At 59.9% G+C, this 17,119-nt stretch overlaps 2 protein-coding genes across 3 annotated transcripts; both read right to left on the bottom strand.

Annotated features, from left to right (window-relative positions):
* Window positions 1-1,164: 1,164 nt before the first annotated feature.
* LOC111160418 (synaptogyrin 2) lies at window positions 1,165-5,102 on the bottom strand. Of its 2 annotated transcripts, XM_022523521.1 has the most exons (4): window positions 4,954-5,101; window positions 2,916-3,153; window positions 2,358-2,497; window positions 1,165-2,268 (listed from the first exon to the last, which is right to left on the bottom strand). In XM_022523521.1, the coding sequence occupies exons 1-4, from the start codon at window positions 5,050-5,052 to the stop codon at window positions 2,071-2,073; spliced, it is 675 nt and encodes a 224-aa protein (XP_022379229.1). In that variant the 5' UTR covers window positions 5,053-5,101; the 3' UTR covers window positions 1,165-2,070. The 2 variants fall into 2 exon arrangements, with proteins under 2 accessions (XP_022379229.1, XP_022379230.1); XM_022523522.1 differs by lacking the exon at window positions 2,358-2,497 and having other exon boundaries at window positions 4,954-5,102.
* Window positions 5,103-7,159: 2,057 nt separating this feature from the next.
* On the bottom strand, window positions 7,160-15,619 carry LOC111160325 (chromosome unknown C17orf99 homolog). The gene is made up of 6 exons (XM_022523342.1): window positions 15,583-15,619; window positions 15,134-15,170; window positions 12,372-12,382; window positions 8,910-9,224; window positions 7,405-7,674; window positions 7,160-7,260 (listed from the first exon to the last, which is right to left on the bottom strand). The coding sequence occupies exons 1-6, from the start codon at window positions 15,617-15,619 to the stop codon at window positions 7,160-7,162; spliced, it is 771 nt and encodes a 256-aa protein (XP_022379050.1).
* Window positions 15,620-17,119: the final 1,500 nt, after the last annotated feature.

Below are 17,119 nucleotides of genomic sequence, written 5' to 3'. Positions count from 1 at the left end.
TGACATCATGACCTGAGCAGAAGTCAAGACACTTAACTAGCGGAGCCACCCAGGGGCCCCAGAAGCACATTTGTCTTTTACAGCCTGGGATGCCCTGGGTCTCACTGTAGACAGCTCTGACGTGACACGGGTGGGGATTTCCTTCCAGATCCTTTTCTAGCACTTCTAGTCTCTTCGCCACACCATTTTAACTGGGAAGCGACCACGAAGCACATTCTGGGAGGAACATTTGCTTGCTCTTCTGTCTGGATGGGTTTCAGGACAAATGGGTGGCCGGAGGGGCCTGGGGCCTGAGATGGAAAGACAAGGCTATGGCCCCGGCTGCCAGCTGGGGCTGTGGGGTCAGGTTTTATTTGTGGAACAGACATTTAATAGCTCAGGAGCCCAGAAGACTACTCAGCTGCACCTTGTAAAATGGGCTGTCAGTGGCTTGCACGGAAGCAAGAGTCTGCTGGGGTGGCCGAGGCCCTCTCCCGCCTCCGGTGCAGATGGGGTCAGGGTTCTGGGGCGGCCTCCTCGCCCCGGCTTGCCTCTCCCCTTCGTTCTACTCCACCTTGCTAGTGACCGGCTCTGGGTCACAGGCATTCGCACAACCACGTTAGTTGCTACTCAGGATTTCCAAACGAACACGTCCACTTTTGACAGTCCCCGCTGTCACTGCCCCAAAAGGGGAATGAGGTGCTTCAGGGACCCTGACCTCTCCTGCCAGAGATGGGCTCTCTCCCTCGGGGCAGGCCGGCCCAGGATGGGCTCTGGAGGTGCTAACCCCTGGCTGCAGGAAGTGGAGGCCTGGGGCTCCTCACTCTGCTAGGAGGGGTTGGGAAGGAAAGAGTTACCAGGGAAGGGACATTCAGTGGGGCAGCTCCCAGGTGCCCCCCCAACCCCAACTCCAGCAAGGGCACAGCAGGGCCTTGGCAAGGCAGTCCAAAGTGTCTTGTTTACAGACTGAGCACAGTTGCTATTTTAAGATGCTGTGGAGGGCAGTGTGAGGCATGAGACCCCAGACAAGGGAGAGTGTGCGCAGGCGTGCACTAGGCATACCAGCGGGGCAGAGGGCTGTGACTATTCAAAATGCAAGTTCATAAAGCACCCCCCTCCCAGGATGCACCCCAGAGTGGAATTTCTCTTGGACCCCTAGGCAGAGGCCCAACGAATGACAATGGAGATTATGAACGAGAAAAACATTTATTCTGTCTTGGAATCCGTCTACTAAAACCAAGGATCTGTTGTCTTAGCCCCAGGCTCCTTAATACATTCAGAACAGCCCGGGGTTGGGGGGGGCGTGGGTGCACCCCACACCTAACAGTGGCAGGATATTTACATAAAGCTGGGTGTTTCCGATCAGGCAAAGCCCCTCCCTGTTGCTAGGGGGTGGGAACAAGGAGAAGGGAGTGCTACCCCGCGGTCCTGCAGTGAGCAGACCAGCATCCGCCCAGAGGTACAGGCACAGGGAAGGGACCCCAGATCCAGGAGAAAGCAGACACAACAGCAGTGAGCCCGGGGCTGCCAGCTCCCAGAGCAGGCAGGGGGCTGTGGGCACGACAGCGCCAGGAGGTGGGAAACAAACCTGAGTGAGCAGGAAAAGGGGTCCCGGCCCCGCACCAGCAGCAAAGTGGGGGGAAGGCTCGCAGCCTCCTCTTTGGCACAGAACCCCAAGTCACTATGGCCACCATGGCCTGGACCTGAGCCTGCCTGGGCTGGGGAGAAGCTAAGGCACTTGTCAAAACGGCGTGTCGGGCCCGTCCAGCTCTTTCAGGGGGCTGGGGATCGTGAAAAGCAGTAACAAAACATATCTGGCTAAAAACCCTTTTCTAGAAAATGCCCTCGAGGAGTGGTGGGTGAAGCCCCTGGGTGGGGCAGAGGCACTTGGGGCTGGGGGCTCTGCACCAGCGGCCGGGGAGGGGGAAAGCAGGGGCTCTCCAGGCTGTGCGGCGGCTCCCATGGGCACACTGGACGGGAGAGGGGGCCACAGCTCCAGGAGGCAAGGCTCATGGGAGGAGTCCAGGCCAGGGGGCAGGCCCTCCTCCCCCGAGCACCTTTCCTGCCTCCCTTAGCATCCCTGGCTGCAGCTCAGTACACGGGGGGCGGCTGGTAGCCCTCGGTGGTCTCCGCGTTCTGGGTGAAGGGTGGCTGTTGGTAGTTGTCTACAGGCGCTCCAGGGTAGGAGGCGTAGGCCGTGCTGGGGTCCGGAGTGGGGTCTACATAGTTCTGGATGAAGTCGTCCACTCCAGCCTTGTAGCGCTGGTAGGCCAGGGAAGCCAGCGCACCCTGCAGGGAGCCCCGAGTTTCGGGTTCCTCAGCCTTCCACCACCCTTCTCCTAAGGCCCTGCCGCCCTCGTCCGCCCCGGCCCACCTACCCAGGAGAAGATGGAGAAGAAGCTGAAGGTGATGGCCGCCCGGGCCGAGTCGGCCCCCACCAGCACATCTTCCTTCTTGGTGGCTGCCCACTGGTTGGTAAGGAAGCAGAAGCCAACGAACCACAGGAAGGTCCAGATGGCTGGGAAGAAGGCCGGGAGAGCAGGGTCAGCAACGTGGAGGGGGCGGGGGGCTGTTCAGTGACCCAGGAGGGGCCCCCTGTGGCAGGGGGAGGGGTGCAGAGGAGGCCCTGGGCAAGGATCTCCCAGAAGCTTCCAGGCGTATAACGGCCGCTGATGCAGAAGCCAGGGTGGGGACCGGCGAGCCTGGCTCCAGAGCCCTGTGACCATCGCTCAACGCTGGTGGGCTTTGGCAGACTGACAGAAATCCCTGTGCAAAAGCCTGTGTCCTCGAGTGGGGCGGGGACCCCGGGCTGCTCCGGCCCCCCATGCCAGGTTGTTTGCCGAGGCCCTGCAGTCCCAGAGCTCCAGGGCTTTGGGGAACACTGGCTGCTCCTATTTACCTCCCCAAATAGAGTGGGGGGGGGAGCTAGCAGGTACCTGAGAAGAGGAGGTCGCCGATGACCAGGTATTTGCGGTCAGTGGCGTTGCTGATCTGGGGGAAATAGGCATCAACCACCAAGAAGAAGGCCGAGGCCAGGAAGGCCAGCACCCCGATGGCGCTGCCGTAGCCGCACGCGTCCTGGTTGTGGTTGAAAACACAGTACTGCTGTCTGGACTGGTGGGTGTTGCTGTATCCCTCGCCGAAAATGCAGGAGAACACGATCAAGGCAAAGACCTGAGCGGACAGGTGGGGGTGAGCTGAGTGGTCGCCAGACGACCCAGAGCGGGGCACGCATGATGGGGACCCTGGGCTCTCCCACTGCTGCTTTTCCCTTCTGGGTGGGGGCCAGGCGCTGCGGCCCCTTTGGAACTTGGGTCGGGAGCCCGTAAGCAAGTCGCCTCCCGGTGCACAATCCCCACTTCTCCCTACTCCCTTCTCCCAGGGCACCAGCAAGTACCAGCACAGCCGCCATCAGCAGGGGCAGGGCTAGGGATTCCTGGACTGGGTCCTAGTGGGGAAGAGATGGGGATCTCCTGAGAGGGGACTGCCCGGCCCGGGCTGCCTGCCAGGAGGGGTCACCGTGGTTCAGCAGGAGACAGGCCACAAAGCCACAGAAACCCAGGCTTGGAGCCCCGCCCCCAGATCATCTTCTGCCTGAGTCACCTGTCTAGCGTCCTGTCTAGATCATCTTCTGCCTGAACACCTGGGTGATGGAGAACCCCCCCCCCAGCCCCATGGTCTCAGGAAAGGCCCGCCAGCGTGCTTTGAGCAGAAGCCCATGCCCCCAGACTCCCACTTCTTGGTGCCCCCTCCAACTCTTTCCTGCTCCAGCCTGGCCTCCCCAGTTGAGCCAACCGTCTTCCTGCAAGGACAGCTGGCCTCTGTGGTATCATGTCTCTCCCCTTTGAGGGAACCCCAACCTGCTTCCTGTCCATAAGTGAGTCGGGGCTGCACAGGGCACCCCAGGCTAGTCTGACTGGCAAGCCCTGTGGACACGGTCCTACACTTGGAACCCTGCAGGTCCTAGTTGGGGGGACAAGGGAGCGGCTCTAGGCTCTTGGGAATAGCCTCATGTCACCTCAACTCCTTCCTAAACTTCAAGGCCACCACGCCATGTCAGCAGAGGCAAGGATGCAGGACTGTCTGGACACCTGGCTCTCAGTGGGAGGGGCCCAGGCCTCTCCCCGCCCTGCCCTGCCAGAACGAGGCCCTGTCAGTAGGCTCCGGGGCCGCCAGTCACAAGCCCCGCCCCAGCTGGAGATGAAGCCGGAACTCGCGATGCTGGGAGCAGCGTGCCAGGCCCCACTCCTGGCACAGCCATCCCGACACACGGGGCATCTGCCCCTTGGAGCAGACCCCACGATCGGGCAGGGAGGGGACATGGGTGCCACTAAGGCCCCTCGTTAGGCTCCAGTCCCAGGAAGGCATGACGAGGGCACTTCATGCCCACTCTAACACCTTGTCCAACTTTGGGCGCTGCTTGTCCAAGAGCCTGTGACCTCCCCCCACCCCTCTCCCCCACCCCACCCCACCCCGCCCCCGTCCTGGAGGGCTCCCCTATCTCACAGGGAAGGGTACATCCTGGGGTCACCTGATCTTGGGTGGGGAGTGGAAGGCGGAATGCTGTTTCAGGGAGCCACACTGCCCCCGTACCCGACGTGGCTTGGGAAAGCTCCTTCCCGGAGAATTCCCCCAGCACGGAGTCCCAGCACGCCGGCCACCTGTCCTGGAGCGGCCCCAAGCTCCTCCCACCGCCAGCAGGGCGACAGGCCTGCTCCCCGCGGTGCCTCCGGGCCACCCCGCGTCCGGACCCGGCCGGTGCGGGGCAGCGGGGACCGGGGAAAGGCGGGGGAAGCTGGGGCCGGTGGGTGGGAGCCGACGGGGCCCGGGCCCTCTCGCCGGCCCCACGCGCGCCACGTGCGCCCTCCCGGCCTCGGCCGCCGCCACCTGTCGCGCTCGCAGGCTTGCGGCCACCCCCTCCCCCGCCCGGGCTCCGCGGCTCAGTCCGGTCCCCCGGCCCCGCGCCCGGCTCACCAGGCACACGACGCGCGTCACCACCTGCGGCTGCGTCAGGAAGCGCCGCAGGTCGAAGGAGCCGCCGGCCTTGGCCGCGCCGTAGGCCCCGCTCTCCATGTCGCCGTCGCCCCACCGCCGTCGCCCCACCGCCGCAGCCGCGGACCGCCAAGGACCTAGCCACCTCCCCGGCCCGGCCCCGCCCCCGGGGCGTGGCCAGTGCGGCCCCAGGGACCGAGGGCAAAGTGCGGCTCGCCGCCAGGGGCGAGTAGAGCGGGCGGGGCCTGCGTCCCGGAGGCGGAAGGCCGTCTAGCCCACCTGGTGGCCCGGGCCCCGTCCCCCAACTCCCAGAAAGGGGCCCCAGCGTGCTGGGGAAGAGAGGGAGGCACGGAGGGCCCGCCCCTCTGCCCCACCTACACTTTTCCCCTGCCATCCCGCCTTCTCGGGAAGCTCACCGGGTGCCTGTAAGGGCCTCACCTGCCCAGGACCCAGGCTCATAAGCACCCGGTCTTCTCTCCCCATTGCGTCCAAAACCCCAGGCCACAGCCTGGACGCACTCCCGGACCGGCCTGTCGCTCTTTACTTCTCTGTGGAGCTAAGCCTGGGGTGGCGTTGAGCCGCCCCCCACCCCCAAATCTTCCCCCGCTAGACCAGGTCCCAAGTATGTATGGCTTCAGACTTCCATGCCCAAGTGTGCGGACAGAAACGAAGTTTCCAGGGTGACAGGCAGAGCACAGGGTTTAATCCAGTTCTCCTCCCCCACCCCCACCCCCCAATGGTTTAGAGCATCGGAACCAGGAAGGCTGAGTGGGGGTGGGTGGGTCTGCGTTCCCGAGGGGTCACAAGCCAACTGGCAGGGATTAATGCAGGGGTGTTGGGGGGGGGGGCTCCGTGTCTTCCCAGGTGAGGAGGCGGGACCAGAAGGCTAGGCCACCAGGAGATGGGCTGCCACTCCAGGGACCAGGGGAACAACTGTGGGAGAGGTGGGTTGGTGCAGCGGGGACTTTTCCCAATGTACCCCACTTTCTCTCCACACCCGCGTGGATGGTGACAAGCAGCTTAGTGGTGAGGACAGGGACTACACAGAGCTCCCCCCTTCCTATGGACCCCCCCCTTCCATCACAGCCCACTCCATCCTAAAATCCTCAGCCTAACACCATGTGGGTGTCATCAGAACCAGGACGGGCGGGCTTTTTCTTCATCCAAGTGGTGGGTCCTTCCATCGTGGACGAAGACCAGGGCCCTTCCGAGGGGACTCTGTCAAGCTTGCCTCTTCTGGTCACAACCTTGATGACAGAGGAGTTAAGATTTCAGGTCAGGCAAACACACCTCTCAGCCACCCCCTCGCAAGGCCTCTGGGAGTTTTATGGTGTCAAGTTCATCAGCGCCCTGGGCAGCAGAAGGGGTGTAAGGGTTAGTCACCCCACTAAATGAAGGGGCAGGGAACTGAATCACCAAGAGGACAAGCACTGGCCCCTGGTCACATGGCCAGTGAGAGCCCGGTCTCTATATCCCATTTTATAGAAGGGAACACAGAGGCTCAGAGAGGTGGCACAGCTCTCCCACGAATCTGGCCTCTGGAAGGGACAGAGTCGGGAAAGAGGGACCCAGAGGTGAGCAAGGGGAGTACCAAGGACAGACAATGGCCACTGAGAAGCCTGGCCAGGGAGGGAGAAAGGCAACCAGGAGATGGCAGTGTCTTAGAGGCCCAGGAGGTGAGAAGTTCACGGGGCACAGGTGACAGCTGGAGGGGGGACAGATGACACAAAGACCCTGGTCACTTTACAAGTCAGTGAAGTGAGAGCCTTGGAGAGGGGACCCCAGGAGGTCTGGACCTGCCTCTTGTCACCAGCCAGGAAGCCTATGTCACCCGCCTATGTAGTTGCCATGGAAAGCAGCAGCCCGTGATCCGCCCTGGTCCCCGGAGGGCATCATCGACACACTCCTGTCATCCCTCCTCGGACCCTTCACGAAGACAGGCGAACGCCCCACCCAGAGGCCAGCTGGTTGGTCAGGGTCACATAAAACCAGGGATGCGCAAACCTCAGCAGGCACTTGGCACCATGAACTTTTCCAGGACACGCAGGAGCCACATGGCCCTTTGTCTGCTCTGGCGGCGGCCCTGCCTTACAAACCCACCCACCCACTGCCTCCAACAGGACTCCTGGTGGTGGCCCATACAGGCCACCAGCTGTCCTCACAGTCCCTCACATCCTGCATCCAGTTCCTACCTGGTCCACCAGGCCTGGGCCAGCAACCAACAGGTGACAGCTGCAATGGAGATGAGGCTGCTCCCTAGCACCACGACGGCTCCCTGGGGCAGCTGTCCTGTGAGGGAGGGAGATGGCGGAGCTAGCATCCCTTCCCAGCGCCCTTCCCTGCTCTTGGCCGTGGCAAGGCGGAGCTCTTCCAACCCCGTGGCCCTACCCGGAAGTGCCAGCGGCTCGTCTGGGAACCAAGGGGCTCTCTCACCTGGGGGCACCAGCTTGAAGGGGCTGAACTGGACACTGATGTCATTTTCAGCCTGGCACTGGAGCCTGGTGGACTTGTTGGTAAGGGCGAAGGTGAACTTGGCCGGCTGACCGTAGTTCGGCCTCTGCTGCGTGTGGACGGTCCCATCCTTCCCGACCAGGCTGTAGGTGATGGGTGGGCTACCCGAGGACACCTGGCAGGAAATCTCTACCCTGGGGCCCGACCCTCTGTCCAGCAAGGTGAAGTTAGCTTGCAGCTGGGACACAGGCTCTGGAAGGCAGAAGACGTTAGCATAGGCGTGGCTGGGTGACTTTCGCACCCTCTCCCCAGCAAATTCCCTTGTTACGGAATGCCTACTGAGCTTGGAGGCCTAACTGTTACTGCTCCCTCCTCCAGGCAGCCTTCCGGATTACTCCCTCCGTCTCATGTCTGAGCATCTACCCTTTTTGCAGTGTGTACTACCCAATTTCGCATTTGGTATATTCTGGGTTGTTGGGCTTACCGACTAAAAATACATACAGGATGCCTAATTAAATTTGAATTTCAGGTGAATAATGAAAAAATTTTTAGTATGACTAACTCTGTCCTGTGCAAAATTTATCTGGCAGCCCTATTTCTATTCTTTCAGTCTTGGCTCTTTTACTAGAATAGTTCCTTCTGAGCAAGAACTGTCACTTCTAAGAGTCTAGATTCTAGAAACCCCCGTGGCCTTCAGCCTAATGCTATAAACAGACTTACAGATGAGTAACAACCACCACCCCTTGTGGCATACTGACCACCTACTAGAAGCTTCTGCTGAATCCTTCCCGCCCTCCTGGGCTAGGAACTATTACTATTTTTGTTTTGTAGAGGAAGCAACCAGGCCTGACAGAAGTTGACTGACTTGCCCAAGACCCACCGCCTGCTAAGTGTAGAGACTTGAACCTTGACCATAAGCCTCCAGGCCCTGGGCCCTCCTACACCAGGCTGGCTCCTCTCAGGGGTGGGGTCAGGGGGCCCCGGGGGCCACCACTGGCCTGGGCAACACCCTCCAGTCCCCTCCTCCCCACCAACTACAGCCTGTGCCTCCCACCAGGAGGGACACCTGAATTAAGATCAGGGGAAGAAGTGGGATGAATACAGATTTTAGAGCTGAACAGAGTACGGTTTGAAACCAGCCTTTGCCACTGGCCTGGGGTGATATTCTTAATCACCAAGGGCTTTACATAGGCCAGGAACCACGAACCCCACTCACCAGTTGCTGTGAGGATTGAACTAGATAAAACACGAAGGTGCCTACTTTATCAGCATGAGGCCAGAGCTCAACCGATGGGGCCCCGGCCCTGGTCACTTCGGCCCTCCCCAAGGGCCCCTGCTGGGAGGTGGTGCCCTGGGGGCCCAGCCAGGAGCTACACTGTTCTAGACCCAGGTCTAAGTGGCCTTGGAGGTGAGCAACCTATCCTGTCCCCACCTCCTGCCTTCTAGCCCAGACCCTGCCCCACCCCCAGCCCCCCGGGTGCACTCACTGGTCCACAGCTCCCAGTACATCTGCAGCTTGGTGCTGGCCGAGTGCGCGCCCTCAGGGGAGGCCGCCTGGCAGGAGTACGTGAGCAGGTCTGGCCTGGACTTGAGTGTGACGTTGATGCTGAAGGAGGCCGGGTCTGCGGTCTTCACCACCTTCTTGGCAACCTCAGTGCCCTGGCCCCCCCAGAGGGAGTAGGTGACGGGCGGGGGTGCCTGGGGTGAGTGGCACGTTATGACCACCCTGCGGCCTCTGGGGAAAACCTCCAGGACTTTGTAGGCAATGAAGGTCTCATGGGTGACTTCTGGCAGGCGAAAGGGTCCCAGGGGGAAGAAGGAAACCAACATTGATCAAACACCTTAAGAAAATGCTGGTTTTGTGGTTCCTCAAAAAGTTAAAAAATTATCATGTGACCTAGCAAATCCCACTTCTAGATATCTATCCAAAGGATTGAAAACAGGGACTCGAATGGCTACGTGTACACACAGGCTCACGGCAGCACTATTTACGACAGCCAGAAGGCAGAAGAAGCCAGCGTCCATCCACGGATGAATGGTAAGGGGGACGGCGTCTGGCCATACCACAGCCTAGTCCTCACCCGTGAAAAGGAGCGAGGTTCTCACCCATGCTGCGGCACGGACGAGCCTTAGAAACATCACGTCGAGTGAGAGAAATCAGACCCAGGAGGCAACCTATCTTCGATTCTGTTCATGGGAAATGTCCAGAATAGGAAAATCCTGAGACAGAAACAGATTGCCCTGTTGGCAGGGGTTGGGGGAGGGGCAGATGGGGAGTGACTGCTCGTGGGTCGGGGCTTTCCTTTCGGGGAGATGGAAATGTTTTGGAACTAGATGGGATGACGGTTGCACAACATGGTGAGTGCACTAAGCATTAATGAATCGTCACTTTAAAATGGTCAATTTTGTGTTATGTGAATTTCACCTCAATTTTAAAAAGGAAGGAAAGAAGGAATGAAGGAGGGAAGGAGGGAGGGAAGAAAGGACGGAAAGAAGGAGCGAAGGAAAGAAAGCCCTCCTGGATAAAAGTCTACCTCTGGGGTTTAGACTTTTTGCCCTACAAAAATGAATTTCTGGGACGCCTGGGTGGCTCAGTTGGTTAAGCAGCTGCCTTTGGCTCGGGTCATGGTCCCAGCGTTCTGGGATCGAGTCCCGCATCGGGCTCCTTGCTCGTCAGGGAGCCTGCTTCTCTCTCTGCCTCTGCCTGCCATTCTGTCTGCCTGTGCTTGCTCTCTCTCCCTCTCTCTCTCTCTGACAAATAAATAAATAAAATCTTTAAAAAAAAATGAATTTCCTACAAAAATGAAATTAGGACACAAGTAGGAAGCACGGAGAAGTTTGGGACACGGGCCTGGATAGCCGACACTGAATTCAACTTCTAGATGCTACAGGTTGGTCGACTGTAAGTGGCAGGGGACGGGCACCGGAGTCCTTCCTGTCCAGGCAGAGACCAGGAATCTATTGCTTGTGCACCGAACGGCCCCCTCCCAGGGGAAGGCACTTGCTCTCGGGTTGGGTTGCGCTGAATGCCTGTCTGCCCTCCGGTGTCAGAGGCCTCCTGCTCCTGCCACACCCAGCAGGGAACCTGGGATACAGGGGAGCTGGCTGGGCCCCTGTGCCCAGAGGTGTCAAAACGTGGTTTAGAGGGACAGTCAGAAGGAGAGGATAGAGGGTAGACTCAGATCCACAGGGGCGAGCTGAGCCAGAGAGAAAGGCCACTTGGGAAAGCAGGATTTCCAGAGAGCAGGGAGGCCCCTGAAGGAGACTGGATGCTGGCAGCACTGGGTGGGCGGTGGGGGGGGCGGCGGCGCAGGACCAGATGCCGGAGCTCCTGGGGACACGGGGATACGGGGACCAGACCTGCTCTCCAACGGCAACCTGCGTTCCCCCATCAAGACCGCCTCTCTGCTTGGGAGTAACTGCCCTGTTTTGCAGGCAGATGCTGGAGTTGATCTGATGCAGAAAACATTTCTAAGCGCTTCCCACTGGCCCTCTTGCTGCCCATACTGAATTCTTCCAGACAGAGGTCGGGAGGGAACTGCCTGTCAGCGCGGGCGCCGGAGGGAGGCCGCTTTGCCTGCAGCCCTCTGCGCCCGTTGGAGGAGACTGTGCAGGGCAGCCTCGGGGGCAGGTGTGTGTGTGGGGCTGTGTGTGTGTGTAGAGGAAAGGGTTGACGAAACCGAAATATCACGAGCCTCGTGCATCACCCTTGCCCCGCTGGGCGGGCACCCCGGCTCTGGGAACCACGCTGCCATCAGAAAACTACTCACCGAGCAGAGAACCGGAACCCGCTAGAATGTGCTTGCTTCACAGACCTTTCCTGGAATCCTAAAGTTTCTGACCACGAAGCGTTATTTCTTTCTAGACCAGTGGTTCTCGGCTCGGGTCGGTTTTGGTTTGCCTTCTAGGGGACCTTTGTGCCTGGAGACATTTTTGGTTGCCATGAATGGTGGGGGGCGGGGGCGCTCCTGGCATCTAGTAGGGGGAGGCCAGGAAGGTCACTAAAACCTCCAGCAAGGCCCACGACAGCCCCCGTAACGGAACCGTCCAGTTCCAATGTCAGGAGAGTCGAGGTTGAGAAACCGTGGTCTTGACAACCCTCAGGAACCTTCCAGAACAGATTTCCAGGCCTGCCCACGCTGCACAGACACCAAGAGCTGTGGGCACAACCCGGGGCCAAAGGGCCAGCTCCTGGCTGCCCAGATGCTCTTGGGGCCCGAATCTCCCTCCACAGGGGGAAACGGGTGCTCAGGGGGCTCAGTGCGATGACACTTTCTTCGCTCTCTTCGTGGAGGGAAACGACTAATACGAGTTGAAAGAAAAGGCTGGGCCACCTTGGTTTCCATTTCGAGGGCCAGTAATAGGAACTCGATTTACATAAACTCACAGACCAGAGTCACTTTTGGCTGCGCTAGGCAACGGGGCATTCACTTTCTGTTCTAACAAGACCGGTGTGGTCTTTGTCTGTTGACCATTTCGTTTACGCATTTAACCCAGCAAGAGGGAGAGGTCCGGCGTTCAATTAAAAATTCATCAAGTGGGGCACCTGGGTGGCTCAGTGGGTTAAAGCCTCTGCCTTTGGCTCCGGTCATGATCCCAGGGTTCTGGGATCAAGCCCCGCATTGGGCTCTCTGCTTGGCAGGAAGTGTTCTTCCTCCTCTCTCTCTGCCTGCCTCTCTGCCTACTTGTGATCTCTGTCTGTCAAATAAATAAATAAACCCTCAAAAAAAAAATTCATCAAGTGCGTCAGGGCACTGGAGGGTGGGACGGGACACTCAGTGCGATGAAGAGACAGGTCCACACTCACACCTGAAGCCGAGTTGAGCCGGGCTGGGTGGGTGGGTGGCCGCGCAGAGCCGCCTTCTGCTGCTAAGGGGAGAAGGAAGCCCCTTGGGTGAATGGGGGGACCTCAGGGCTGCCGCCTCCCCGGCCCAGAGGCCCTTCAGGATCGCCCCCGCCTCTCTCCAGACTTGTATCTGTGATAACCAGAGGTTGGAGATTTGAGTCCCAACCCTAGAGATCCAATGTATTAGACCTAAGGTGGGCGGGTGTGGGTGTCTAGGGATTTGATTTTGAACAAGCAGCCCACGTGCTGAGGGTTGAATTGTGTCTTCCGAGAAAGATGTGGTCAAGCCGCATCCCCCAGGTCCCATGAATGGGCCTTATTTGGAAACAAGGTCTTTCCAGATGCTGTCCAGGGATCCACAGTGGATGAGAGTGGCCCTAGTGAGAGACAGAGACCCGCACACACAGGGAGAGGCCATGGGAAGAGGCAGGCAGAGGTTGGAGGGATGCTGTCCCCAGCCACGAACACCAAGGACTGCCAGGAGCCACCAGAAGACAGGAGAGAGGAGGCCTGGGTCAGCACCTCCCTGCCGCACCACCGTCTTGGTCCTCTAACCTCCAGAACTAGGAGAGAGCGACTGGCTGTTGTTTTAAACCACCCGGTGTGTGGTAATTCTTTATGGCAGCCCAGGAAGTTACAACAGCACCCCTTCCGAGGGGTTCTAGAACGTCGCGGAGAAACTCCGCACAGGTTTTAGGATACACGGAGGATCGCAGGCCCGTCCGTCAAGGTCCCTCTGCTTGCTCTTGGGAGTCCGATCGAGCTTGAATCCCTGCTTCATCCAGAGATCCCCCCTCTGACTGAGGACACTGTCCTGCGTTCACGGCAGCCCCAGGCCCCCAGGCCACCCTCCCTCCCTGCCTGTTCCCCCCTTAGGAGGCTCTGCCCGTCCCCCTTCACCCTACCGCCTCCCCTACCTTCCTGATCCTGGCTTCCTCCCGCAGAGCCCTCTGGAATGTAGGCTCCACTGGGACCCCGACACCTCACCGACGCCTACGGGAACCAGCCTCCCTTTCCAGGGCAGAGCCTACCCCGTGGTTGTCTTGGGTGGTGGGGTCCCCACAGCCTCCCCAGCACTGACCTTGGAGGACAGGGGTGGACATTCTCTTGGCATGTCTGGACTATTCTCCTGCCTTCCTTCCCAAACACCAGCCTGGAACCCCATGTCTTCGGACGTTTTGTACCCTTTTCCCCTGGGTTAGTTGCCTAGAAACAGCCATCATTCCTTGAACATTCCTGCCCCAGGTTCCCACCACTCCCAGTCTGCAGTCCCGGGGGATTTCGCACCTGACAGAGATCACCTTCCAGAGACCATCCTGGCTCTTCTATTCCTTAATTTCCCATCTCTTTGCCCCACTGCTCGCTCCCGTGGGTGTTTAGCTGAGTAATATTTTATGGTCTGGCTGCACTTTATTTGGTCAATCCTTCGAGCTGCTCAGGCAAAAAACTTTGGGATCCCCTTCTCCGGTTCCGTCTTTCTCATCCCATCCCATCCTCTCCCCACGCACTGCTGGCCTGACCTTCAGAATACATCTTGATCACTTCTCCCGGTGGCTCTGGCCATCACCGAATCTCTCCTCTGGATCCCGGAAACTGCCTGATGGCTCCCTGGGATTCCACCCCTGGTCCCCAGCCCCGTGCTCCCTCCCCATCTGCCCCACTTGCTTCCCTCCAGTACTTACTGGGTTCCAGCACACAGTAGAAGGTGCTTCTAGTCACTCACTACCCTCTGTCCTCTGCACCCCGCCCTGCCCCCGCTGGAATGCAAGCTACAGGAAGGGGGGGGGGAATCTTTGTTTTTTTCTGCACCTTGTGGACCCACCTTGGGGTCTAGAACAGTGCCTGGCACCAAGCAGGGTCTCCTACGGTCTCTGACGAATGAATGAATGATTTCCCAGCGGGCCTCTCCGGAGTGGAGTTAGCAAGGCTTGTTGGGCAAGAGTCTGAGCAGAAGTCAGGGGCTGAGGGGGGCCCACCAGCCCTGGCCAGGTACTTCCCGAAACGGGGACGCAAACGTCTGCCACCTCAACCGCTCTCTTTTTAGCAGAAACACCAGAACTGACGTGTTTGTTTTTAAAGCAAATGAGGAAATGATAATTCTGCTTGTGCCGCATTCAAGTGAGACCCACCCTTCAGGGGAAGAGAGACAGATGCCAGCTCTGCGACCCGGTGACCGGAGCGAGGTGATGGTGGAGACAAGTTGGGGAGGAACACCACCCCCCAGCCTGGTGAGAGGAGGAGGTGACCCACCACCCTGACCTTAAGGGTCACAAGACTAGAAATAGGGTGGGTGGTGGAAGAGCTGGAAAAGGAAGGTGGGGGAGACCGGCACCCAGGCTGGACCAGGAGAGTCCCCTCCCCTTGGCTCTGTATCACCCCCTTGTGGAAAAGGGGCCCCTTGCCCTCTGGCTGCCTGGGAGAGTAAGTCAGACTTCCTTTGCCAGACCTGGAGGGTTGGGGGGGGAGCCCGGACTTCCTCAGCCTGAGTGCCCCGCCCTGGACGCCCCAGCCCTCACTGGGATCACACCCACCTAGCAGATCTGCTCCAGAGTGGACCTGTAGTAGAAGGACTGGGGTGCACCTGCCCAGGGACACGCCCTCTGCTCCCCTTCCTTCCCAGCTCCGTAGCCCAACCGGAAGCCAGCTCTTTCCTTGCTGCAAGTGCCCTGGAGGTCCCCCACTGGCCTGTTCACCCTGCTCCTCTCCACGCTCTCCAGGGCCCTGCAGGGGTTGAGGCCAATTTCCAGAACTCTCCATCTGTCCACCACCAGACACCCGCTCACCGTCAGCAATCTCCACTAGCCACAACACCCACCACGGCACCCACCACAGCACCCAGCGTCCCCCTCAAGCGTGCTGGGCTACTCACCTACCTCTGGCTCCACGGAGAAGCTGCTGGTGGCTGGAAAAGGGGAGGGAGCGAAGGGAGTAAGCAGGGAGCCCGGGGTGGAAAGGAGACGCGACACCACCCGGAGAGCCTCCTGCCAAGGCCGGAAGGGAGGCCCAGGACTCCACAAGTGCCTTTGCTCCCAGAAGCTCTTTCAAGGGCACAACAGTCGGAATCATCAGCCATCTGGTGGCTGAGTAAACAGTGCGTCCAGCTCAGGGACCCAGCCACCGGGCCACACTGTGCAGTAAGGGGCTGGTCTGAGACTCAAGCTCACAGCTTTCCCTCGCTGTCCTCATGCTCCTGGAAGCATCCGTGCCTCCGGGTCCCTCTCCTGTGCTCCCTGGCATCCCTGCACCCTCAGCCTGCCTCCCCAAGGCCCTGGCAGTGGTCCCTCCTGCCCCTGATGGTGTCCCCATGAGCTCACCCAGCACGGCCCAGCACAGCAGCAGAAGGAGCCACATGCCGGGGTAAGGGCCCTGCTCAGGCTAGCAAGAGCTCTGTCAGCAGGGCCACCTCCACTCTGGGGCCCCCGGATGCTCCTGGGGTGGGTGCCTGCAGCCGGCAGATAACCCAGAGGCCACAGCCCCCCAACGCCTCAGCAGCCAGGGCTGGGCCCAGAACAGCTAGGCCCCCACACTCTCTGGGGGGATTGGGAGGCCCCTGGGCCTCGAAGCCAAACCAGGGGCTTACACTCAGCCATCCCGACTGAACTGTAGAAGCCTGGCTTGTTTGCGGGGAAGATGTGCACCCCTAAGCCTTGGAATATGTATGTTACATGGAGAGGGGGTAGTAAGGTTGCTAATCTTCTGATTTGAGATGAAGTCCTTATTCTGGATTATCAGGATGGGCCGCTTATCACGAAGGTCCTTCCCAAACTTCCCCAGGAGAGTCTGACATACACACAGGAGACCTGGGGGGCTGGACCCTTTAGAGAGACAGGCAGGAGAGGCCCCCTCGGCCATTTCACGCTGGTTCCTTAGTGACCACCTGGTGGGCACCTGCTGGGCAGCTGACACTGAGCTCAGCCCCCAAATTAAAGCTCAGACCGGGTGGGCCCCTGGTCCCCCCAGGAGTGTGATGCAGTGGGCCAGCTCAGAGCAGGGAGGGGTTTTACCTCCTGCCCATGGACGGCGGTCATTCCCCAGGATCTGGACCCAATGCTAGCGAGACCGGAAGGAGGCCAGACCACATCACGTGTGGTGGCGTGGCCTTTTCGGCAGTCTGAAACAGAGCTCACTGGATTCAGGTAGAAGGAAGGGTGGGGTGAGCCAGGAAACCTCTGGGAACACTAAGGCTGGACCAGGGCGCGCCCCCTCGAGGCTGGGGACTCAGGGCAGCTTGGAGCTCAGAGAGAATGGAGGGAGCAGGTGATGTGTGGGCCAGGACCCAGCCAGCCCCGCAGCTGACCCCTGGCTCCTGCCTGCTCCAGGCAAGCTGGGCTCCTCCCAAGCCAAGCCCGGGGCTGCTAGACTAGTTCATTTAGTTTGTGCGGGAAACGCCCATCTGGACAGCCTTCCTCGGGTAAGATGTCCCGCCCCTGGGGATCCGTTTGCGTCCAGTAGGGGCTGTTCTCTCCTGCAGAACTCCCTGGGTGGACCACATGCCCAACCCCTGCACAGCCCGGCAGTGACCCAAGGAAGGCACGAACAGCCTTGCCCTCGGGTACCCTTGGCCCTCCTCGGGGAAAGGCGTGGAGGCCCGAGAGGTCTGGGCGTGGTGGGAAGCGGGTCGAGCAGTTGACCTGCTCACCTGGGGGCAGCGGCAGGGATGATGGGGAGCGGGGTGGGGGGTAGCCGGAGCCTGGGGCTGACGTCCCGGGAGCTCGGCTGGGGACTAGATTTGTCAGTCGCCGTGCTGGTCCCCCGTCTGCCCAGGAGGCAAGAATCAGCAACTGTCACTTGCCACCCAGAGTCCGGGTTCACAGCCTGGGGGTGCGCCCTAGGGCCACCTCCGTGCATGTG

Source organism: Enhydra lutris, unplaced genomic scaffold (assembly GCF_002288905.1).
Source record: "Enhydra lutris kenyoni isolate GAN:26980312 unplaced genomic scaffold, ASM228890v2 scaffoldscaffold75, whole genome shotgun sequence".
NCBI classification, from domain to species: domain Eukaryota; kingdom Metazoa; phylum Chordata; class Mammalia; order Carnivora; family Mustelidae; genus Enhydra; species Enhydra lutris.
This window is presented reverse-complemented; position numbering and strand designations above follow the sequence as displayed.

What these genes read in the sequence shown, in the direction of transcription:
- LOC111160418 (XM_022523521.1), bottom strand. Translation starts at nt 5,052, where the DNA reads ATGGAGAGCGGGGCCTACGGCGCGGCCAAGGCCGGCGGCTCCTTCGAC. An exon ending in CGGCGACCTCCTCTTCTCAG is followed by an intron (nt 2,498 to 2,915) that starts GTACCTGCTAGC and finishes CCTTCTTCCCAG; the next exon opens with CCATCTGGACCTTCCTGTGG. An exon ending in TCTTCTCCATCTTCTCCTGG is followed by an intron (nt 2,269 to 2,357) that starts GTAGGTGGGCCG and finishes GGCTCCCTGCAG; the next exon opens with GGTGCGCTGGCTTCCCTGGC.
- LOC111160325 (XM_022523342.1), bottom strand. Translation starts at nt 15,619, where the DNA reads ATGTGGCTCCTTCTGCTGCTGTGCTGGGCCGTGCTGG. An exon ending in GCTGTGCTGGGCCGTGCTGG is followed by an intron (nt 15,171 to 15,582) that starts GTGAGCTCATGG and finishes CCCCTTTTCCAG; the next exon opens with CCACCAGCAGCTTCTCCGTG. An exon ending in GTACTGGGAGCTGTGGACCA is followed by an intron (nt 7,675 to 8,909) that starts GTGAGTGCACCC and finishes TCTGCCTTCCAG; the next exon opens with AGCCTGTGTCCCAGCTGCAA.